Source organism: Mus musculus, chromosome 7 (assembly GCF_000001635.26).
Source record: "Mus musculus strain C57BL/6J chromosome 7, GRCm38.p6 C57BL/6J".
NCBI classification, from domain to species: domain Eukaryota; kingdom Metazoa; phylum Chordata; class Mammalia; order Rodentia; family Muridae; genus Mus; species Mus musculus.
This window is the reverse complement of record NC_000073.6, coordinates 17,093,071-17,118,596: the sequence shown is the minus strand read 5'-3', so window position 1 is coordinate 17,118,596 and position 25,526 is coordinate 17,093,071. Positions and strand designations below refer to the sequence as shown.

The window sequence follows — 25,526 nt, the reverse complement described above, 5'->3', positions numbered from 1 at the left end:
AACCTACAGAGATAGAAGCATGAAGAGACACAAAACAGACTCCATGAGTAACTCATAAGTGAATCAATGAAGACATTAGGCAAGTGTGAACAGATTTTAATGATGAAAAGAGATAAACTAGAAATAGAAGACAATGCCAGTGCGGTAGGGGTGCATGTAGATACCAACAACCAACTCAGGATGCAATGGGGACACTGAAAGCTTTCCCTCTAAGAGCATGATCAACACAGGGATGCTGCTGTGACCACTTCTGCTTGGTATTCCCTTAGAAATCCTAAACACAATTCAGCAACACAAAGAAATGGAAGGTGGTCAGCTATAGAATATATCTATAGATAACATGAAAGTTATTTGGAGAAAATTCTAAAGAATCTATAGAAGTTTCAGGCCCTTCCGGCTGGCCCACTGCAGCACCAGCACCGTAGTCACTGGTCCGGGGAAGTCTGCGGACACCCACAAGGACACACACAGGATCCGCCACAGGATCCTAAGACCTCTGGTGAGTGGAACACAGCGCCTACTCCAATCCAATCACGCAGGTCCTGAGACTGCATTAATTAAGGAAGCAGGAAACCCGGCCTGATACAGGGCTCAAGTCCATTCCGGCCTGCCCACTGCAGCACCGGGGTTCCTGACCCAGGGGAGTCTACGGACACCCACAAGGACCCACACAGGTTACGCCACGGGATCCTAAGTCCTCTGGTGAGAGGAACACAACTTCTGTCAGGAGGCAGGTTCAAACACCAGATATCTGGGCACCATCCCTGCAAGAGGAGAGCTTGCATGCAGAGAGTACTCTGATCACTGAAACTAAGAATAGAGCTAGTCTCCCAGGTCTGCTGATAGAGGCTAACATAATCACCTGAGGAACAAGCTCTAACCAGAGACAACTATAACTATAGCTCCAGAGAATACAAGATGGCAAAAGGCAAACGTAAGAATCCTACTAACAGAAACCAAGACCACTCACCATCATCAAAACGCAGCACTCCCACGCCACCTAGTCCTGGGCACCCCAACACAACTGAAAAGCTAGACCCGGATTTAAAAGCATATCTTATGAGGATGGTAGAGGACATCAAGAAGAACTTTAATAACTCACTTAAAAAATACAGGAGAACACTGCTAAAGAGTTACAAGTCCTTAAAGAAAAACAGGAAAACACAACCAAACAGGTAGAAGTCCTTATAGAAAAACAGGAAAACACATCCAAACAGGTGATGGAAATGAAAAAAAACATACGAGACCTAAAAAGGGAAGTAGACACAATAAAGAAAACCCAAAGTGAGGCAACACTGGAGATAGAAAACCTAGGAAAGAAATCTAGAACCATAGACGCGAGCATCAGCAACAGAATACAAGAGATGGAAGAGAGAATCTCAGGTGCAGAAGATTCCATAGAGAACATCGGCAGAACAATCAAAGATAATACAAAACACAAAAAGATCCTAACTCAAAACATCCAGGAAATCGAGGACACAATGAGAAGACCAAACCTACAGATAATAGGAGTTGATGAGAATGAAGATTTTCAACTTAAAGGGCCAGCAAATATATTCAACAAAATTATAGAAGAAAACTTCCCAAACCTAAACAATGACATGCCCATGAACATACAAGAAGCCTACAGAACTCCAAATAGACTGGACCAGAAAAGAAATTCCTCCCAACACGTAATAATCAGAACAACAAATGCACTAAATAAACAGAGAATATTAAAAGCAGTAAGGGAGAAAGGTCAAGTAACATATAAAGGCAGACCTATCAGAATTACACCAGACTTTTCACCAGAGACTATGAAAGCCAGAAGAGCCTGGGCAGATGTTATACAGACACTAAGAGAACACAAATGTCAGCCCAGGCTACTATACCCGGCCAAACTCTCAATAACCATAGACAGAGAAACCAAAGTATTCCACCACAAAACCAAATTCACACATTATCTTTCCACGAATCCAGCCCTTCAAAGGATAAATAACAGAAAAGAAGCAATACAAGGATGGAAATTATGCCTAGAACAAGCAAGAAAGTAATCCCTCAACAAACCAAAAGGAAGACAGCCACAAGAACAGAATGCCAACTCTAACAACAAAAATAAAAGGAAGCAACAATTACTTTTCTTTAATATCTCTTAATATCAATGGACTCAATACCCAATAAAAAGACATAGACTAACAGACTGGCTACACAAACAGAACCCAACATTCTGCTGTTTACAGGAAACCCATCTCAGGGAAAAAGACAGACACTACCTCAGAGTGAAAAGCTGGAAAACAATTTTCCAAGCAAATGGTCTGAAGAAACAAGCTGGAGTAGCCATTTTAATATCGGATAAAATCGACTTCCAACCCAAAGTTATCAAAAAAGACAAGGAGGGACACTTCATACTCATCAAAGGTAAAATCCTCCAAGAGGAACTCTCAATTCTGAACATCTACGCTCCAAATGCAAGGGCAGCCACATTCATTAAAGACACTTTAGTAAAGCTCAAAGCATGCATTGCACCTCACACAATAATAGTGGGAGACTTCAACACACCACTTTCATCAATGGATAGATCGTGGAAACAGAAACAAAACAAGGACACAGTGAAACTAACAGAAGTTATGAAACAAATGGATCTGACAGAATCTACAGAACATTTTATCCTAAAACAAAAGGATATACCTTCTTCTCAGCACCTCACGGGACCTTCTCCAAAATTGACCATATAATTGGTCAATTATATGGTCAATTAATTGGTCAACAAAACAGGCCTCAACAGATACAAAAATATTGAAATTGTCCCATGTATCCTATCAGACCACCATGGCCTAAGGCTGATCTTCAATAACAACATAAATAATGGAAAGCCAACATTCACGTGAAAACTGAACAACACTCTTCTCAATGATACCTTGGTCAAGGATGGAATAAAGAAAGAAATTAAAGACTTTTTAGAGTTTAATGAAAATGAAGCCACAACATACCCTAACCTATGGGACACAATGAAAGCATTTCTAAGAGGGAAACTCATAGCTCTGAGTGCCTCCAAAAAGAAACTGGAGAGAGCACACACTAGCAGCCTGACAACACATCTAAAAGCCCTAGAAAAAAAGGAAGAAAATTTACTCAAGAGGAGTAGACAGCAGGAAATAATCAAACTCAGGGGTGAAATCAACCAAGTGGAAACAAGAACTATTCAAGGATTAACCAAACGAGGAGTTGGTTCTTTGAGAAAATCAACAAGATAGATAAACCCTTAGCTAGACTCACTAGAGGGCACAGGGACAACATTCTAATTAACAAAATCAGAAATGAAAAGGGAGACATAACAACAGATCCTGAAAAAATCCAAAACACCATCAGCTCCTTCTACAAAAGGCTATACTCAACAAAACTGGAAAACCTGGATGAAATGGATAAACTTCTAGACAGATACCAGGTACCAAAGTTAAATCAGGATCAAGTTAACAATCTAAACAGTCCCATATCCCCTAAGGAATTAGAAGCAGTCATTAATAGTCTCCCAGCCAAAAAAGCCCAGGACCAGATGGGTTTAGTGCAGAGTTCTACCAGACCTTCAAAGAAGATCTAATCCCAGTTCTGCACAAACTATTCCACAAAATAGAAGTAGAGGGAACTCTGCCCAACTCATTCTATGAAGCCACAATTACTCTGATACCTAAACCACAGAAAGATCAAACAAAGATAGAGAACTTCAACCAATTTCCCTTATGAATATCGATGCAAAAATCCTCAATAAAATTCTCGCTAACCGAATCCAAGAACACATTAAAGCAATCATCCATCCTGACCAAGTAGGTTTTATTCCAAGGATGCAGGTATGGTTTAATATACGAAAATCCTTCAAGGTAATCCATTATATAAACAAACTCAAAGACAAAAACCACAAGATCTTCTCGTTAGATGCAGAAAAAGCATTCGACAAGATCCAACACCCATTCATGATAAAAGTCTTGGAAAGATCAGGAATTCAAGGCCCATACCTAAACATGATAAAAGCAATCTACAGCAAACCAGGAGCCAACATCAAAGTAAATGGTGAGAAGCTGGAAGCAATCCCACTAAAATCAGTGACTAGACAAGGCTGCCCAATTTCTCCCTACCTCTTCAACATAGTACTTGAAGTCCTAGCTAGAGCAATTCTACAACAAAAGGAGATCAAGGGGATACAAATTGGAAAAGATGAAGTCAAAATATCACTTTTTGCAGATGATATGATAGTATACATAAGTGACCCTAAAAATTCTACCAGAGAACTCCTAAACCTGATAAACAGCTTCGGTGAAGTAGCTAGATACAAAATTAACTCAAACAAGTCAATGGCCTTTCTCTACACAAAGAATAAACAGGCTGAGAAAGAAATTAAGGAAACAACACCCTTCTCAATAGTCACAAATAATATAAAATATCTTGGCGTGACTCTAACTAAGGAAGTGAAAGATCTGTATGATAAAAACTTCAAGTCCCTGAAGAAAGAAATTAATGAAGATCTCAGAAGATGGAAAGATCTCCCATGCTCATGGATTGGCAGGATCAACATTGTAAAAATGGCTATCTTGCCAAAAGCAATCTACAGATTCAATGCAATCCCCATCAAAATTCCAACTCAATTCTTCAACGAATTAGAAAGAGCAATCTGCAAATTCATCTGGAATAACAAAAAAACTAGGATAGCAAAAGCTCTTCTCAAGGATAAAAGTACCTCTGGTGGAATCACCATGCCTGACCTAAAGCTTTACTACAGAGCAATTGTGATAAAAACTGCATGGAACTGGTATAGTGACAGACAAGTAGACCAATGGAATAGAATTGAAGACCCAGAAATAAACCCACACACCTATGGTCACTTGATCTTCGACAAGGGAGCTAAAACCATCCAGTGGAAGAAAGACAGCATTTTCAACAAATGATGCTGGCACAACTGCTGGTTATCATGTAGAAGAATGCGAATCAACCCATTCCTCTCTCCTTGTACTAAGGTCAAATCTAAGTGGATCAAGGAACTTCACATAAAACCAGAGACACTGAAACTTATAGAGGAGAAAGTGGGGAAAAATCTCAAAGATATGGGCACAGGGAAAAAATTCCTGAATAGAACAGCAATGGCTTGTGCTGTAAGATCAAGGATTGACAAATGGGACCTCATGAAACTGCAAAGCTTCTGCAAGGCAAAAGACACCGTCAATAAGAGAAAAAGACCACCAACAGATTGGGGAAGGATCTTTACCTATCTTAAATCAGATAGGGGACTAATATCCAATATATATAAAGAACTCAAGAGGGTGGACTCCAGAAAATCAAATAACCCCCTTAAAAGATGGGGCTCAGAGCTGAACAAAGAATTCTCACCCGAGGAATACCGAAAGGCTGAGAAACACCTGAAAAAATGTTCAACATCCTTAATCATCAGAGAAACGCAAATCAAAACAACCCTGAGATTCCATCTCACATCCATCAAAATGGCTAAGATCAAAAATTCAGGTGACAGCAGATGCTGGCAAGGATGTGGAGAAAGAGGAACACTCCTCCATTGTTGGTGGGATTGCAAGCTTGTACAACTACTCTAGAAATCAGTCTGGCGGTTCCTCAGAAAATTGGACATAGTACTACCGGAGGATCCCACAATACCTCTCCTGGGCATATATCCAGAAGATGTCCCAACCGGTAAGAAGGACACATGGTCCACTATGTTCATAGGAGCCTTATTTATAGTAGCCAGAAGCTGGAAAGAACCCAGATGCCCCTCAACAGAGGAATGGATACAAAAAATGTGGTACATTTACACAATGGAGTACTACTCAGCTATTAAAAAGAATGAATTTACGAAATTCCTAGGCAAATGGTTGGACCTAGAGGGCATCATCCTGAGTGAGGTAACCCAATCACAAAAGAACTCAAATGAAATGTACTCACTTATAAGTGGATATTAACCCAGAAACTTAGTATAGCGAGATATAAGGTACAATATGCAAAACATACGAAACTGAAGAAGAACAAAGACCAAAGTGTGGACACTTTGCTCCTTCTTAGAATTGGAAACAATCACCCATGGAAAGAGTTACAGAGACAAAGTTTGGAGCTGAGACAAAAGGATGGACCATCTAGAGACTGCCATATCCAGGGATCCATCCCATAATTAGCCTCCAAACGATGACACCATTGCATACACTAGCAAGCCTTTGTTGCAAGGACCGTGATATAGCTGTCCCTTGTGAGACTAGGCCGGGGCCTAGCAAACACAGAATTGGATGCTCACAGTCAACTATTGGATGGATCACAGGGCCCCCAATGGAGGAGCTAGAGAAAGTATCCAAGGAGCTAAAGAGATCTGCAACCCTATCGGTGGAACAACATTATGAACTAACCAGTACCCCAGAGCTCTTGACTCTAGCTGCATATGTATCAAAAGATGGCCTAGTCGGCCATCACTGGAAAGAGAGGCCCATTGGTCAGGCAAACTTTATATGCCCCAATACAGGGAAACACTGGGGCCAAAAAATGGGAATGGGTGGGTAGGGGAGTGGGGGGGGAGGGTGTGGGGGACTTTTGGGATAGCATTGGAAATGTAATTGAAGAAAATATGTAATAAAAGAAAAAAGAAAAAAAAAAGAAGAAGTTTCAGGAACTGGTGACCAAAACACACACCTGAGCTGTGCTTCTGGAAATATTGACAACAAATAACAAGATGACATGTTTGGTCAAATGCATAGACAACAGGAGATGGAGTGAGACACTGCTGGAAGGCACAGGATAAGTTTAGAAATGCTTCAGAAATGAACAGTGGTGATGGTCACATGAATATAAATGAGCTTCATACTACACAGCTGTGTGCTTCAAAAAAGCTAAAGGCTTTCAGAGCAGGTGAGGGAGCCATCTTGGGTCCCAGGTCCCTCAAAGACCAGTCTACACAGGTCAGCTCACAGACTGCGAAGGATGAGCAAGCAGACTGCAGAAGCAACACAGCTTCTGGGACAGACCCCATTTTGGGCTCCAGACATATGGGCACCCTCTCCGCCAGAGGAGAGATGTCCGCCTGGGAGGGCTCTGACCACCAGAGCAGGTGAGACAGCCATCTTGTGTCCCATGTCCCTCAGAGACCAATCTGTGCAGGTGAGCATGCAGACTGCAGAGGCAACAAATCTTCTGGGACAGGCCCTGTTTCAGGCCTTCATCTTCAGCCAGGAGGCAGGTCTGAACACCAGATATCTGTGCATCTTCCCTGCAAGAGAAGACCTTGCCTGCAGAGATTACTCTGACCACTGAGACTCAGGAGAGATCTAGACTCCAAGGTCTGCTGACAGAGGCTAACAGAATCACAGGAGAAACAAGCTCCAACCAGAGAAAACTATAACAACTAACTCCAGAGATTAACAGATGGCAAAAGGCAAAGGCAGACGTAAGAATCTTACTAACAGAAACAAAAACCACTCATCATCATCAGAACCCAGCACTCCCACCTCATCCAGTCCTGGATACCCCAACACACCCAAAAAGCAAGACTCAGATTTAAAATCATATCCCATGATGCTGGTAGAGGACATCAAGAAGTGCTTTAAGCCCTTTTGGTTGGTGCCAGCACCGAGTAACCTTGTGCGCAGAGTCGGTGGACACCCCCACGGTCCCTAGAGGACTCTCCATGCGATCTTAGGACCACTGACTAGACAGCTCCACGCGCCTCAAAGGAGACACCACTTCCAGGCACTGTAACACGCTCAGGGTCTTTGACAACAGAATCCCAGGATAAAAGGAGCTTGGTCACACCAGTATTTCAGGGTCTCAGAGGAACTTGACTGCCAAGAACTCTGACATACCCAGAATCTCAGGTTCACAGGAGCCCACAAGCAAAGCATCACAGAGAAAGCTGGACTCTGAGGAGTCCTGAATCAACTAGGATTATAGGAAGGACAGGCTCCAATCAGATATATTGAGGACAGCAAATACTTGAGATAATCAGATGGCAGGAGGCAAGCATAAGAACAGAAACAACAGAAACGAAGGTTACTTGGCATCATCAGAACCAAACTCTCCCACCATAGGAAGTCCTGGATACACCATCACACCAGATAAGCAAGTGATGGATCTAAAGTCACTTCTTATGATGATGATGGAGGACTTTAAGAAGGAAATACAGGAAAACACAGGTAAACAGCTAGAAGCCTTTAGAGAGGAAACACAAAAATGCCTTAGAGAGTTACAGAAAAACACTACCAAGCAGGTGATGGAATTGAACGAAACCATCCAGGATCTAAAAATGGAAGTAGAAACAATAAAGAAGACCCAAAGGGAGACAACTCTGGAGATAGAAACCAAAGGAAAGAAATCAGAAACATAGATACGAAAATCCAAAACACAATACAAGAAATGGAAGAGAGAATGTTAGGTGCAGAAGAATCCATAGGGAACATAGACACAACAATCAAAAAAAATGCAAAATGCAAAAAGATCCTAACTCAAAACATCCAGGAAATCCAGGACACAATGAGAAAACCAAACCTACAGATAATAGGAGTAGAGAAGAAAGAAGATTTTCAACTTAAAGGGCCAGCAAATATCTTCAACAAAATTATAGAAGAAAACTTTCCATACCTAAAAAAAGAGATGCCCATGAACATACAATAAGCCTACAGAACTCCAAATAGACTGGACCAGAAAAGAAATTCCTCCCAACATATAATAATCAGAACAACAAATCACTAAATAAAGACAAAATATTAAAAGCAGCAAGGCAAAAATGTCAAGTGACATATAAAGGCAAGCCTATTAGAATTACTCCAACCTTCTCACCAGAGACTATGAAAACGAGAAGATCCTGGACAGATGTTATACAGACACTAAGAGAACACAAATGCCAGCCCAGGCTACTATACCCAGCAAAACTCTCAATTACCATAGATGGAGAAACCAAAGTATTCCACGACAAAACCAAATTCACACATTATCTTTCCACAAACCCAGCCCTTCAAAGGATAATAACAGGAAAAACAAACAATACAAGGATGGAAACTATGCCCTAGAAAAAGCAAGAAAGTAATCCTTCAAAAAAAAACTACAAGAAGACCGCCACAAGAACAGAATACCAACTCTAACAACAAAAATAATAGGAAGCAACAACTACTTTTCCTTTTTTATTTTTTTTAAAGATTTACTTATTATTATATGTAAGTACACTGTAGCTGTCTTCAGAAACACCAGAAGAGGGAGGCAGATCTTGTTATGGATGGTTGTGAGCCAGCATGTGGTTGCTGGGATTTGAACTCTGGACCTTCGGAAGAGCAGTCGGGTGCTCTTACCCACTGAGCCATCTCACCAGCCCCTACTTTTCCTTAATATCTCTTAATATCAATAGACTCAATGTACCAATAAAAAGACATAGACTAACAGACTGGCTACACAAACAGGACCCAACATTTTGCTGCTTACAGGAAACCTATCTAAAGGAAAAAGACAGACACTACCTCAGAGTGAAAGGTTGGAAAACAACTTTCCAAGCAAACGGTCTGAAGAAACAAGATGGAGTAGCCATTCTAATATCTAATAAAATCGACTTCCAACCCAAAGTCATCAAAAAAAAAAAAAAAAGGAGGGGCACTTTGAACTCATCAAAGGTAAAATCCTCCAAGAGGAACTCTCAATTCTGAATATCTATGCTCCAAATGCAAGGGCAGCCACATTCATGAAAGAAACTTTAATAAAGCTCAAAGCACACATTGTACCTCACACAATAATAGTGGGAAACTTCAACACCCCACTTTCATCAATGGACAGATCCTGGAAACAGAAATTAAACAGGGGCACAATGAAACTAACAGAAGTTGTTAAACAAATAGATTAAACAGATATCTACAAAACATTTTATCTTAAAAAAAAGGATATACCTTCTTCTCAGCACCTCATGGTACCTTCTCCAAAATTGAACATATAATTGGTCACAAAACAGACCTCAACAGATACAAAAATATTGAAATTGTCCCATGCATCCTATCAGGTATCCATGGACTAAGGCTGATCTTCAATAACAAAATAAATAATAGAAAGCCAACATTCACGAGGAAACTGAACAAAACTCTCCTCAATGATACCTTAGTCAAGGAAAAAATAAAGAAATTAAGGACTTTTTGGAGTTTAATGAAAATGAAGCCACAACATACCCAAACCTATGGGACACAATGAAAGCATTTCTAAGAGGGAAACTCATAGCTCTGAGTGCCTCCAAAAAGAAACTAGAGAGAGCACACACTAGCAGCTTGACAGCACACCTAAAAGCTCCAGAACAAAAGGAAACAAATGCTCTTAAGAGGAGTAGAAGGCAGGAAATAATCAAACTCTGGGGCAAAATCAACCAAGTGGAAACAAAAAGAACTATTCAAAGAATCAACCAATCAAGCAGCTGGTTCTTTGAGAAAATCAACAAGATAGATAAACCCTTAGCCAGACTCACTAGAGGGCACAAGGACAGCATCCTAATTAACAAAATCAGAAATGAAAAGGGAGACTTAACAACAGATCCTTAAGAAATCCAAAACACCATCAGATCCTTCTACAAAAGGCTATACTCAACAAAACTAGAAAACCTGGATGAAATGGACAAATTTCTAGACAGATACCAGGTACCAAAGTTAAATCAGGATCAGATTAATGACCTAAACAGTCCTATATCCCCTAAAGAAATAGAAGCAATCATTAATAGTCTCCTAACCAATAAAAGCCCAGGACCAGATGGGTTAGTGCAGAGTTCTATCAGACCTTCAAAGAAGATCTAATTCTAGTTCATCTCAAACTATTCCACAAAATAGAAACAGAAGGTACTCTACCCAACTCATTCTATGAACCCACAATTACTTTAATACCTAAATCACACAAAGACCCAACAAAGATAGAGGACTTCAGACCAATTTCCCTTATGAATATCAATGCAAAAATACTCAATAAAATTCTTGCTAACCAAACCCAAGAACACATCAAAACAATCATCCATCCTGACCAAATAGGCTTCATTCCAGGGATGCAGGGATGGTTTAATATACGGAAATCCATCAACATAATCCACTATATAAACAAACTCAAAGACAAAAACCACATGATCATCTCCTTAGATGCAGAGAAAGCATTTGACAAAATCCAACACCCATTCATGATAAAAGCCTTGGAAAGACCAGGAATTTAAGACCCATACCTAAACATGATAAAAGCAATCTACAGCAAACCAGTAGCCAACATCAAAGTAAATGGTGAGAGGCTGGAAGCAATCCCTCTAAAATCAGGGACTAGACAAGGCTGCCCACTGTTTCCCTTCCTATTCAATATAGTACTTAAAGTCCTAGCAATTAGACAACAAAAAAAGATCAAGGGGATACAATTGGAAAGGAAGAAGTCAAAATATCACTTTTTGCAGATGATATGATAGTATATATAAGTGACCCCACAAATTCCACCAGAGAACTCCTAAACCTGATAAAGAGCTTCAGTGCAGTAACTGGATACAAAATTAGCTCAAACAAATCAATGGCCTTTTTCTACACAAAGGATAAACGGACTGAGAAAGAAATTAGGGAAACAACACCCTTCATAATAGTCACACATAATATACAATACCTTGGTGTAACTTTAACTAAGGAAGTGAAAGATTTGTATGGTAAAACTTCAAGTCTCTGAAGAAAGAGATTGAAGATCTCAGAAGATGGAAAGATCTCCCATGCTCATGAATTGGCAGGATTAATATAGTCAAAAAGGCTATCCTGCCAAAAGCAATCTACAGATTCAATGCAAATCCCATCAAAATTCCAACTCAATTCTTCACAGAGATAGAAGGGGCAATTTGGGGCTGGAGAGATGGCTCAGTGGTTAAGAGCACCGACTGTTCTTTCAAAGGTCCTTAGTTCAAATCCTAGCAACCACATGGTGGCTCACAACCATCCTTAACGAAATCTGATGCCCTCTTCTGGAGTGTCTGAAGACAGGTACAGTGTACTTACATATAATAAATAAATAAATAAATAAATAAATAGATAGATAGATAGATAGATAGATAGATAAATAAATATTTTTTAAAAAAGAAAGGGCAATTTGCAAATTCATCTGGAATAATTAAAAAACCAAGGATAACAAAAACTATTCTAAACAATAAAATAAAAAAATAAATAAAATAAAAAAAAACTCTGGTGGAGTCACTATGCCGGACATTAAGCTGTACTGCAGAGCAATTGTGATTAAAAAAAAAAAAAAAAAAACTACATGGTACGCTTACAGTGACAGACAGGTAGATCAATAGAATAGAATTGAAGACCCAGAAATAAATCCACACACCTATGGTCACTTGATCTTTGACAAGGGAGCTAAAACCATCCAATGGAAAAAAAAGACAACATTTTCAACAAATGGTGCTGGCACAACTGGAGGTTGTCATGTAGAAGAATGCAAATTGATCCATTCTTATCTCCTTGTACAAAGCTCAAGTCTAAGTGGATCAAAGACCTCCACATAAAACCAGAGACACTGAAATTAATAGAGGAGAAAGTGGGGGAAAATCTCGAAGATATGGGCACAGGGGGAAAATTCCTAAACAGAAGAGCAATGGCTAGTGCTATAAGATCAAGAATTGACAAATGAGACCTCATAAAATCTCAAAGCTTCTTTAAGGCAAAAGACACTGTCAATAAGACAAAAAGGCCACCAACAGATTGGGGAAAGATTTTTACCAATCCTAAATTTGAAAAGGGACTAATATCCAATATATACAAAGAGCTCAAGAAGCTGGACTCCAGGAATTAAAATAACCCCATTAAAAAATGGAGTACATAAAGTACCCAAGGAGCTGGGGGGATCTGCAACCCTATAGGTGGAACAACAATATGAACAAACCAGTACCCCTCAGAGTTCATGTCTCTAGCTGCATATGTAGCAGAAGATGGCCTAGTCGGCCATCAGTGGAAAGAGAGGCCCATTGTTCATGCAAACTTTATATGCCTCAGTACAGGGGAACGCCAGGGCCAAGAAGTGGGAGTGGGTGGGTGTGGGAGTGGGTGGGGGAGCATGTGAGGGACTTCTGTGATAGCATTGGAAATGTAAATGAAATAAATACCTAATAAATAAATGGGCTACAGAGCTAAACAAATAGTTCTCAACTTAGCAATACCAAATGGCTAAGAAGCATCTGAAAATATTTCAACATCCTTATCATCAGGGAAATGCAAATCAAAACAATCTTGAGATTCCACCTCATACCAGTCACAATGGCTAAGATCAAAAATTCAGGTGACAGCAGATGCTTGCGAGGATGTGGAAAATGAGGAACACTCCTCCATTGCTGGTGGGATTGCAAGCTTCTACAACCACTCTAGAAGTCAGTCTGGCAGTTCCTCAGAAAATTGGACATAATAGGACTGGAAGATCCAGCAATACCTCTCCTGGGCATATACCCAGAAGATGTTCCAACTGGTAATAAGAACACATGCTCCACTATGTTCATAGCTGCCTTATTTATAATAGCCAGAAGCTGGAAAGAACAGAGATGTCCCTCAACAGAACAGTGGATACAGAAAATGTCGTACATTTACACAATGGAGTACTACTCAATGGCCTGTGCTGTAAGATCAAGAATTGACAAATGGGACCTCATAAAATTGCAAAGGTCTGTAGGTCAAAAGATACTGTCAATAAGACAAAAATGCCACCAACAGATTGGGAAAGAATTTTACCAATCCTAACTCTGATAGGGGACTAATATCCCATATATATAAAGAGCTCAAGAAGCTGGACTCCAGAAATTCAAATAACTCCATTAAAAACTGGGATACAGAGCTAAACAAGGAATTCTCAACTGAGAAATATGAAGGGCTGAGAAGCACTTGAAAAAATGTTTAACATCCTTAATTATCAGGGAAATGCAAATCAAAACAACCCTGAGATTCCACCTCACACCAGTCAGAATGGCTAGAATCAAAAATTCAGGTGACAACAGATGCTGGCGAGGATGTGGAGAAAGAGGAACACTCCTCCATTGCTGGTGAGTTTGCAAGGTGGTACAACCCCTCAAGAAATCAGTCTCGTGGTTCCTCAGAAAACTGGACATAGTACTACTGGTAGATCCAGCAATACCTCTCCTGGGCATATACCCAGAAGATGCTCCAACTGGAAATAAGGACACATGCTCCACTATGTTCATAGCAGTAGCCAGAAACTGGAAAGAACCCAGATGTCCCTCAACAGAGGAATAGATATAGAAAATGTGGTACATTTACACAATGGAGTATTGCTCAGCTATTTAAAACAATGAACTTATGAAATTCTTGGGCAAATGGATGTATCTGAAGGATATCATCCTTAGTGAGGTAACCCAATTACAAAAGAAGTCATTAGATATGCACTCACTGATAAGTGGATATTAGCCCAGAAACCTAGAATACCCAAGATACAACTTCCAAAACACAAGAAAATCAAGAAGAAAGACCAATGCGTAGATACTTCATTCTTCCCTAGAATACGGAATAAAATATCCATGGAAGGAGTTACAGAGACAAAGTTTGGAGCTAAGACGAAAGGATGGACCATCCAGAGACTGCCCCACCCGGGGGTGCATCCCATAATCAGCCTCCAAACACAGACACTATTGCATACGCCAGCAAGATTTTGCTGAAAGGACCCTGATATAGCTGTCTCCTGTGAGGCTTTGCCAGTGCCTGGCAAATACAGAAATGGATGCTCACAGTCATCTAGCAGATGGAACACAGGGTCCCCAATGTAGGAACTAGAGAAAGTACCCAAGGAGCTGAAAGGGTCTGCAACCCTATAGGTGGAAAAACAATATGAACTAACCAGTACCCCCAGAGCTCATGTCTCTAGCTGCATATGTAGCAAAAGATGGCCTAGTCGGCCATCATTGGAAAGAGAGGCCCCTTTGTCTAGAAAACTTTATATGCCTCAGTACAGGGGAACGTCAGGGCCAAGAAGTGGGAGTGAGTGGGTAAGGGAGCAGGGCTCAGGGAGGGTATAGGGGACTTTTGGGATAGCATTTGAAATGTAAATGAAGAAAATATCTAATAAAAATTTTTTTAAATGGAGGCAAAGGTTAATGTTTTAGAAGTAGTCTTAGCAATAGAGCAGGATATAGAAAATATTAAGGCTAGAAAGGCAAAAAGTTAAGATATTAGCAGAAGTCACTTGAACACTTGGAACATTGATGAATTGGCCAGAGATTTACAAAATAACCTAAATGCATTGAATCCCCTGGATTGGGTTCAATATATAATCCTACTTGCTATTATTATTGGCATTATTTTATTAGTAATCGTTGTGTTTTCACTCATCTTTAGAGTACTTCTGAGATCTGTAGCTATGACAAAGTGGGACATTCTGGAACTTGAGCTGAAAAATAAAATGAAAGGGTGAGAATGCTAGACCCACTCCAGTGAAGTCTGCTTAACAGGCCGAGAGACCTGGAAACACTCATGAGGCAAAGAGTTTCAAGGAAACTCAGCCTCCTGGAACCTTGGCATTCTCATAACCCGTATACGTATACCCTATCCCCACGTTAGTATGGTGTATGCTCTCTTTCAGTATTGTTTTATTATAAGTGCCTTTAAAGATTGAATTCTGACATAGGTAAGCCTCCACCAGTGCTCCATCATCCCAGAAAATCCTTGAAGCCAACGAGCTTGGAATTCAGTAGGAATTCAGAGAGAAGGTTACCTATTCAGTAACATTCAAATTTACTTCTAGTAGAGACAGTGAAACTAATTAGGCATTACAACAAACGGAGCTGGAATAGCTCAGGGCTGGCCTGCAGAGTGTTTACTTGAGACAATAGCTAGTCTTACCCAGAGAAGAGAATTCACAATGGCCTAGCAAATAGGTGGGTTTACCGTGAAAGAGTTAGGGAATCCCCCTGAGACAGGTTTCTTCACTAGGCCCAAAGAAACAATATTCCGTCCCGCGGGACTCAGTTATTCATGGGTGCAAGGGGGACCGTAAACCTGGGAGAAAATGGAAGAGAAAAAGGAGCTGGAGACCAAGTAGAGGGTCCTATCAAGGTCTCCATTTATTAGGCTGAGACACTGGATTTTTGTGGGGAGCCGCCCTCACATTCGCCGTTGCAAGATGGCGCTGACATCCTGTGTTCTAAGTGGTAAACAAATAATCTGCGCATGTGCCAAGGGTAGTTCTCCACTCCATGTGCTCTGCCTTCCCTGTGACGACAACTCGGCCGATGGGCTGCAGCCAATCAGGGAGTGACATGTCCTAGGCAGAGGATAATTTAAAAGGGACGGGGTTTCGCCATTCTCCCTCTTGCTCTCTTGCGCTCTGGCTCCTAAAGATGTAAGCAATAGAGCTCTTGCTCTGGCTCTTGCTCTCTTGCTCCTGAAGATGTAAGCAATAAAGCTCTCTTGCTCTCTTGCGCTCTGGCTCCTAAAGATGTAAGCAATAGAGCTCTTGCTCTGGCTCTTGCACTCTTACTCTTGCTCTCTTGCTCTCTTGTTCTCTTGCTCTCTTGCTCTCTGGCTCCTGAAGATGTAAGCAATAAAGCTTTGCCGCAGAAGATTCCGGTTTGTTGTGTTCTTCCTGGCCAGTCGCGAGAGCGCGTGTAAGAGATTTTAAAGCATACATCAAGGGGAATAGGGAGGGGTCGAGGGGGAATTAACAACAAAGAAGTAGGCATCTGCTGACATGAGGGCCGAAGTCAGGCTCCAGGCAGCGGGCACTCTGCGTCTTATCTCCGGAACATAGATCCTCCTTAACAGCCTTGGGGTGTCAGGCCGGGCTCAGCTTGTAACTCATGTCCTTGGATTCATAGGAGTCAGGAAGAGATAAGGAAGAGGAGACTATAATTCAGCCTCAGGTGCCAGGAAGGGAACAGAGAGAAGGGAGTGATGACCGGTTCCTAGCATGAGGCCATTTAGCTTGTCAGAGTGGGAGATTGTGAAGGGCTCGCTTTCTCACGGTATGGTCTCTGACAAAACAGCATAAATCAGGCATTTACTAAGAAACCCTGGTGGGGGGCTTGACAATAGACTAGCATTACACCTGGCTCCCTTCTTAGTGGTAAATGTGGCCTGGTTCCTGCCATCTTTTGATGTATACATTCCTTTTGTATTGTGTCATTGTAACTTAGAGGATGTTTTCATCTGGTTTCTTGTTACTCTTCTGTATAAAAAGTTTGATGCTCGATTTGACAAATTACACTCAAATTCAACATGCTTTCTCATGTCGTCTTTGTCATTCACAGTCTCCTTCACCCACTTGCCACCAGAGACCAGTTCCACACAGATAGGAGATCCAAAAAAAGGGGGGGGGGAGTCTGCGGCATGTTCCCTGTGTCTCAATTTCCTGATGATAGCACATCCCATGAATGAATGTTGCAGTGTCTACTGGGTAGCCTTAAATATGAACAAGGACCTGAAACTGGGGCAGGAAGGCTGTCCAGATCACCACTGTCTGTTACGATCTGTCTACAGGAGAGAATTTGCTACACTTAATCCCAGAAGACATGGAGTCATCAGGAGAGCCTGATATCCTTCCCTTGTGGACACTGACATTCCTGCAAACTCTCTTAAGTCCATCACAACATTTGGCTGATGGCCTGAGCATCTGTACATCTGTACATCTCTCCATGCTAAGACTCAGAATAAGATGCCCTAGTGACCTAGCCTAACTGTGGGTCTCATGGCAGTGCACTGATGGTTCTGTGAGTTGGGAGATTCAGATAGCTAATAAATCATTCTATTAGCTCTAATGGATCAGATTCCAACTCTGCTCACCCTCCCCCAGATCATCCAGAGTCAGGAGACTAGGACAATTATCTAGAGCCAGGACTTCCCAGTAGTCTCTTCTATTAAGAGTGCACAACTCCCTCAGCCAGATTCTCAGTCCAAGGATCTCTCTTGGACTACATTTATGATAAGGCCCACACAACCTGGGCTTATCCTGATTCTTTGGCTGAATTACTTCCCCCCCCCAAAAAAAAAAAAAACATCCTGCTCTCAACAGCATGAATTCAGATAAAACAAATATTTCAGTTTGTCTACTTTGGGTGTTTCCTACACTAAATTCTAAAATCCCAGTGTGGACACAACATACTGACAGGAAGCAGGACCAGTCCAGACTAGTGTGTACAAAGTGAAAACAACCCACCTATCACCCAAGGATCACACAACCACATACAGAGATAGCACAAATCATTGACTATTTACATGGTGATGCATGTGTGTGCACATTCAACCTCAGCATTTGAGATTTGTTGGGTCAAAATATCCTGTACCCATCTGGATGGTGTTCTGAAAGAGCAGCGATCCACTGGTGTGCATTGTGTCTCTGACACTGTGTAGACCCCAGCATGCTTTGATTGGAATGGAGACAATTGGGTGGGAGATAGGATGGGGAGGGGAGCAGGACAAAGGAGATTAGCTGTAGGGAGAACAGGGGAGAGAGAACAGAAAGCAGTGTCCATACACAGGACATCTCTATGCTGCAGTAGGCCTCAGGGTGACTAAATAACTCTAACTGAAATTCTTACATTAGGGGATATGAATCCTAAATTTTTCACTTTCTGTAGCCAGGCAGGACTCCCAGCATAGGAATAAGAACACCAACACACCCACAACCTTTAACCTAAAATGTGTCCTGCAAACAAGAAGTACGGGGACAAAGATAGAGCAGAAGCAGAGGGAATGGTCAACCAATGACTTCCCCAAATTGAGACCTATCCCATGGGTGAGCAACAATCACTGACACTATTGATACTGTTATATTTGCAGACATGAGCCTAGATGTCTGTCCTCTGAGGGGCTCCACCCAGCAGCCAATGGAAACAGATGCAGTCCCACAACCAAACATATATAGCATAAGTGTAACTTGGTCTTCATGTGGGTCCCCTGACAACTGGATCAGGGGCTGTCCTTAAATTTGTTGCCTGGCTGAGGATCCCATTCACCTAACTGGGCTGCCTTGTCTGGCCTCTGTGAGAGAGGGTGTGCCAAGTCCTGAGCCAAGTGACTGATGTGCTAGGGTGGATGAGGGGGATTGGAGAGAGATATCCAAGGAGGAGTAGGGATGAGAAAATGAGCTGTGAGAGGGGTCTGAAAAGAGGGGGCTGATATTGGGATGTAAAAGATATAAATAATTTTTAAAGAAAAACAAAACATAGAGCCAACTCAGTACTTGATGGGGACACTGACAGCTTTCCCTCTAAGAGCATGATCGACACGAGGATGATGCTGTGACCACTTCTGCTCAGTATTCCCTTAGGAATCCTAAACACAACCATTCCACAACACAAAGAAATGGAAAGTGGCCAATCAGCTATAAAATATATCTGCAGATGAGTGAAACTTATTTGGAGAAAATCCTAAAAAAAAAAAAAATCTATAGAAGTTTCTGAAACTGGTGAGTAAAAACACCCATTTGAACTATACTTCTGACCTCATATAATTAGATATGTTTGGTCAAATGCATAGACAAGAGTAGATGGGGTTACACACGGCTGGAAAGAGCAGGATAAGTTTAGAAATACTTCAGAAATGGGCAGTGGCGAGGGTCACGTGACAGGATAAATGAGATGTATGCTACCCAGCTGTGTGCTTCAAAACAACTAAAGGGAGAAATCTCATATAAATATAATATACATTGTATAGAGTTGGATATATTATATATTTATATATATCATCTATATTATGTATATTTATATGACAAAGAATTGTGTACAAGGTCACACTGTGACTGCCACCCTTGGGATAGAAACACTCCAGTTGTCCTTTACACAAAAATATTTCAATTCTGTGCATCAAAAAAACTGTGAATCAAAACTATCTAGTAGCCAGTTATGTGCACTGAGAAATATGGGCAGTCCCTTCTGTCACTTCCTCACTTCCCATGGGTGACTGATGTCCAGGTAGCTTTGGGGTTAGGTGTCACTATTGGAGTATATGAGAGCATATTTGTCTCGGTGCAGACACTGTACCATGTTAAAAGGGCACTCAGAGAATCCTGAAGTTTGGGGACTCCTGAACCTAGTTGCCATGGATTCTCAGGGCTAGTGATATACTAGATCCACAACCTAAACTCTTAACACATTTGCAATACTGTTTACCATACTGATGTCTTTATTTTCCTTTGGACCCCAAGTCTCACTTAAAATGATGGCCTGTTCTTCTACACACTGCTATGTCAGAACTACAGGCATGAGCCACCATGCTGGTGGTACATGACTGGTGACTGACAATTTTTACTATGTAACTTTCATCCATTTTGTACCCTATTAACAAAGGAATGCCTCCCCCTGCTGTAGGATGAGAAGAGGGGTCACTCATTCATCACGGCCAGGCTGACTGGGAGACTGGATTTCGAGCTGGCAAGGTTGAAGACCTCACATTGATACTCTCCACCATCCTCTTTCCTGACAGGATTTATACGTAGTTGGCATTTTGATGGGGAAAGTGTGATCCTCTCTGTGAGCTGCAGACTCTGATTGTTGAAGAGCCAATGGATGGAGACCCCAGTGTTGTCTGAGAAGCAAGTGAAGACCACTGAGCTCTGTACTCTAACTGTGCTGTCTGTGACTCTCATGAAGGGCTGTGTCACAGGCTCTGCAAAGAAACAGAAGAGGGGACCAAAGTCATCCTTCAGACAGCTCAACCAGCCCCTCTATAGCTTGCATAAATAAAGCTTCCAGGGAGGAGAAATTGGAGCAGTCACTACAGTCATATCTTCTTTTTTTTTTTTTTTTTTTTTTTTTTGGTTTTTGGTTTTTGGCTTTTGGTTTTTGGTTTTTGGTTTTTGGTTTGTTTTTGGTTTTTGGTTTTTGGTTTTTGGTTTTTGGTTTTTGGTTTTTGGTTTTTGGTTTTTGGTTTTTGGTTTTTGGTTTTTGGTTTTTCGAGACAGGGTTTCTCTGTATAGCCCTGGTTGTCCTGGAACTCACTTTGTAGACCAGGCTGGCCTCGAACTCAGAAATCCGCCTGCCTCTGCCTCCCGAATGCTGGGATTAAAGGAGCGTGTCACCACGCCCGGCAACTATCTTGTGCCTTGCATCTGAAACCCAAGGGCTGTGTGACCTTGATTGAGCCACTGGGGTTGATGTGCCTCAGTTTCCCTGTACTAGGACAACTGTGCATGATCATTGCACTGCCTATGACTTAAGATTAGGTATGAGCAATGTTCTGACCTGGGGATGGGGAGCTGCTCACATCAGCAGCATCTGTTCCACTTACCCTAGGCTGGATTCCTGAGGGTAAGGAGGTACCTAGAGAACTGTCATCTCTGTCCCTACCCTTGGGGACATTATTTTCCAGAGAATTTCCTAAGTTCATCAGAACAAATAGCTTCTGTCCTGGCACCTGTTCATTGAACCTCAGGAGAAGGAGGTGCACAAGTGACCCACATGACTGCAGCTGTCATGGCGATAAACAGGTGATTCTACACCCTGTAGGACACTCAGCCAAGCTTTGTTCCCTGTCAGATCTGACAGGAAGTCCAATGCTAGCCCTGAGGAGACACTCTCTGGGTAAAACTAGAGTTGGGTCTGGATCCCTGGCTTCCTGATGCTCCTCTTACTGATTCAATAGTGAGCTGAACCATGGAGGGAGGGGGAACACAGACTGAAAGGGAAGATAGAAGGAAAAGAGACAAATCCATCAATATTAAGATCTTTGTCTTTGGTGAAAAGATGGGGTCCAGAGAAGCTTAGATCCATCACTCAGCAGAGATGGATGGGAGTGTGTGCACCACTCAGAGTAAGCAAATGCCCTCTGTGTGCACCTGACTGTGTGGGGAACTCTGTCCTCGAATGTCTCCACCCTCACTGTCCTCACAAGCCTGCTCTCTCTCAGATGATGTGGGGAATGCAGGTACCATTCCTCACCTCTTCTTCTACAATCCTCAGTGTTTTCTTCCTGACCTCTTTGATTCCGTCCCTCTCTGGATGCACTCAACACTGACTTCGCATTGAGATGGGCTGCCTGGTCTGACTTCCAGTTCAGTAAACCTAGCGTCTTGTTTTTTAAAAGGAATTTAATTTTCTGGAAATTCCTGTGGCCTGTGGGTAGATGGAATGAATGTCTCAGGGCCTGCCAAGACCAGGTTTTAATTAAATTCTCATATTTAAAGCTACTGACAGAGGTTAAAGCTCCTGCTCACATAAACGTGTGTGTGTGTGTATGTGTGTGTGTGTGTGTGTGTGTGTGTGTGTGTGTGTTGGTGCAGGTGAAGCTGTACATCATCGTGTGTATAGATGAGTGCAGAACTCAACACCTAGATGGAGGTCAGAGGTCAACTTGAGGGAGCCCTTCCTCTCCTTCCACCATAGCTCCCTTTCTCCCAGTCAGGCACTGTTCTCCTCAGCTGTGACAGGAAACACTACCAGGAGCTGCAACAATATAGGCAGTCTGAGCATTCTGAGTATTCATGGCAAGAGCCCCAGTAGACTGGGCAGAGTGTGAAGCCTTAGGCTGAGTTATTTTCGTTCTTATCTCTTTATCTGGTGACCATTACACCTCTTGCCTTGATACCATCCAGTTCAGCAACTCTGCCATCATTTGCCTGCAGGAGACAATTCCAGGAGCTGGCCCTCAGAGGAAAACCAACTGCAGAGGGGTACCTGTGTCCTCTGCCCCTTGCTTTGGGGACCCTGCCCTTCCTGTGAAATCTCATGAGCCCAATAGGACAGTTAGTTAATGGCCTGAACACCTGTCCAGCTATGCTCTCCCTGGTGAGTCTCTGAGGTAGATGTCCAGGGGACATAGCCTAACCATGGCTCTCGTGGCAGTACACGTGCTGATTCCCATGTCACCTCCAACAGGAATCCAAAAACAAGCAGTGACAAAAACACTCCCCACTGTCCCCTTGAGTCTAAACAGGGATGGAGATTAGCAGCCAGGACTTCCTGGTGCTCTCTGTGGAACCTGGAAATATTTCTTCAGGGAGGGCCTGAATGATCCCTACAGATCTTCCTCGGGGCTACTATGTGCCTGGTGAGAGACCCAAGGATCAGGGCTGTGACTTACCTCCTTGGCCTGAATTTACTCAGCACCTGCCTTCCTCTCTGCAGGTAAATATAGGGGACAGGATCTGATCTAATGCTGTTGGTTCATCCCAGGTATGCCCTGCAGTAAATGCCCAAACCCTAAGGTGAGGACACAATGCAGTGGCTGAGAGAGCAGGCACAGCCCAGTCCATACAATACAGTTATAAAATAGTGTAAGGCACACCCAGCAGCTGGAAGCCATAGAGAGTCACTTACTGTTCACTTGGATTTGCACGTGTGCTTTTTCAATTTTGAAATTTCTGTCTATCGTTTGTAGTGTATACAAGCCCGTGTCTTTCTCAGTGACATCCTGGAGCAGGAGAGATCCATTGGTGTACACTCTCTCTGTTCTGCTTTGAGCAGGCCCCTTGGTGATGGAGTTCCTGGCTCTGCTATATTCTGCAATTTTAAAGATCTGGAAGATCAATGCTCCTTTGTACCAGCAAAAAACTTGGAAATCTTCAGGCAGATTAAGAACACGGAGAAGGATGCTTTCCCCTTCTGCAGCATACCGTGGCATTGGATCGATGATGAGTTGGGTAGAGTCAAGAGTGTCACAGCATGAAGAAAGGGAGGCTGGAAGGGAAATGAGAAAAATCATTACATGTGATCATTGTGCTTGGTGGAAAGACGGTGACCTGCATCCTGAGCAGACGAATTCTTCACTCAGCCTAGAAATACAGGCAGGGGTGTGTCTATCCTACCTGGTGGAAGTCAGAAACATGGCCTCCATTCCCTCACTGCCACAGAATCTGTCATTTCCTCTGCATGGAGCACTTTTCTTAGTGTCTCCATGTCTGTCCCCTCACTGCCCTCGTTCAGACACTGCACACACTCATGCACACTGTGCTTTGAGATGATGCCTCCCTCTGACCTTGGTCTCTGCACACCCTGCATATTCGCTTTCTGACTTTTCTCATTTCCTTTGTACCTGCACTCAGCCTCTGACATCACCTTCTAGATGTCCTACTGCTCAGCCTGCAGCCCCAGGACTAAGGCTAGGTGATGGCCCAGAGCAGTCTGGTCTTCTTGGCAGACCCAGGTAATGGAAAGGGCTCAGGAATTATGCTGGCTAGCTTTATGTCAACTTAAAACAAGCTAGAATCTTTTGAAAGAGGGAGCCTCAATTTAAAATGACACCACCAGAAGATGGCCTGTGGGCAAGCCTATGGTGCATTTTTTAATTGGTGATTGATGTCAGAGGGCCCAGTCCATGGCAAGCTTTTCTACCCCTGGGCTCAGTGTCCTAGGTGCTAGAAGATCAGGATGGACAAGCTGTGAGGAGACAGGCAGGAAGCAGGACTCCTGACAAAATGGTTCCCAAAGACATTGCAGTCAAGCCAGGAACAGATAACTGATGCCAGAGCTTCCTAGTGCTCACCACTCTGTGAGGATGCTGTGGTTTCATCACATGCATGCAAGAGGCCCCAGAAGACTAGGCAGACTCTGGCATCTAGGGTTGAGTTATTTTCTGACAAGGTCCTCCTTGATACAGGGGTGAGTCAGACGAAGGTGCCTGATCTATGGGCCTTTCTCTTCATCATGTGTGTAGAGCACAAGTGGTCAACCCCCAAAATGAAGACACAGTGCAAAGGGTTGGTAGCTACATGCTGGGGGTGACAGTCCTGTGTTTCAAAGCCCTACCAGCACTGAATGATCCCAGAGAATTACTTACTGTCCACCTGAAGTTGCACATGTGCTAATTCCATTTTCCGATGTCTACTCAGAGTTTGTAGGGTGTAGAATCCGGTGTCATTCCGGGTGACATTCTGGAGCAGCAGGGATCCATTGCTGTACACTGTCTCTCTACCACTGTGGGCAGGGCCTGGCACACTTGAATTCTTGGCTATTATCTGTCGGGCAATCTCAAGGTTCCTAGACACATGTGCCCCTTTGTACCAGGAAAGCCCTCGAAGCTTATCCTGGAGGTTGTGAACACGGAGAAGAACGCTTCCCCCTTCAGCAACGCTGGGCGGCACTGATTCAATAGTGAGCTTGGCAGGGAAGGAAGGGCGCCCACAGATGAAAAGAGAGGCTAGAAGGGAAGAGAGATCCATCAATATTAGGACTTTTGCATTTGGCTAAGACGTTGTATTTTGGCTGTGTCCTGAGCAATTGTGTCCATTGCTCAGCTGAGGTGTGTGTGTGAGGGTCTCCCTGCCCTACTTGGTGGAGGTCACCACATTACCTTCATGTGCTCCATGTCCCTCATTTCTCATTTCCTCTCTATGGTGCTCTCTCCTCAGGTGTCTACATGGCCCCACCTCACTGTCTTCAGATCCCTGCTCACACTCAGTGTAGACAGGTGTTGGGGTGATGCCTCCCGACCTTCACACTCTGTTTCTTGTTTTTAGTGATTACACCCAACACCTGATTCATCTTCTAGCTTTCTTTACTGGTCTGTCCTCCAGTCCACTGGGGCTAGGGAAGTATGAGAACTGGGACTTGTCTTGTATTATCTTAAAAGAAAGGCTGTGTAAAAAAAAAAAAACAAAAACAAAAACAAAACAAAACT

The 25,526-nt window shown here is 42.6% G+C and overlaps 1 protein-coding gene across 4 annotated transcripts in view; it reads right to left on the bottom strand.

The window, feature by feature from the left end:
- Psg16 (pregnancy specific glycoprotein 16) overlaps window positions 1-25,526 on the bottom strand; it is a 59,438-nt gene that overhangs the window by 14,854 nt on the left and 19,058 nt on the right. For 2 of the 4 annotated variants that reach the window (XM_030242606.1, XM_030242607.1), the window contains 3 exons: window positions 24,687-25,046; window positions 23,228-23,587; window positions 19,618-20,579 (listed from right to left, as the gene is read on the bottom strand). In XM_030242606.1, the coding sequence (XP_030098466.1) occupies window positions 20,296-20,579; window positions 23,228-23,587; window positions 24,687-25,046 (1,004 nt within the window). In that variant the 3' untranslated portion in view covers window positions 19,618-20,295. Of the gene's footprint in view, window positions 1-19,617; window positions 20,580-23,227; window positions 23,588-24,686; window positions 25,047-25,526 lie in introns of those variants that run through there. The other 2 variants (NM_001310628.1, NM_007676.4) reach the window with 2 other exon arrangements.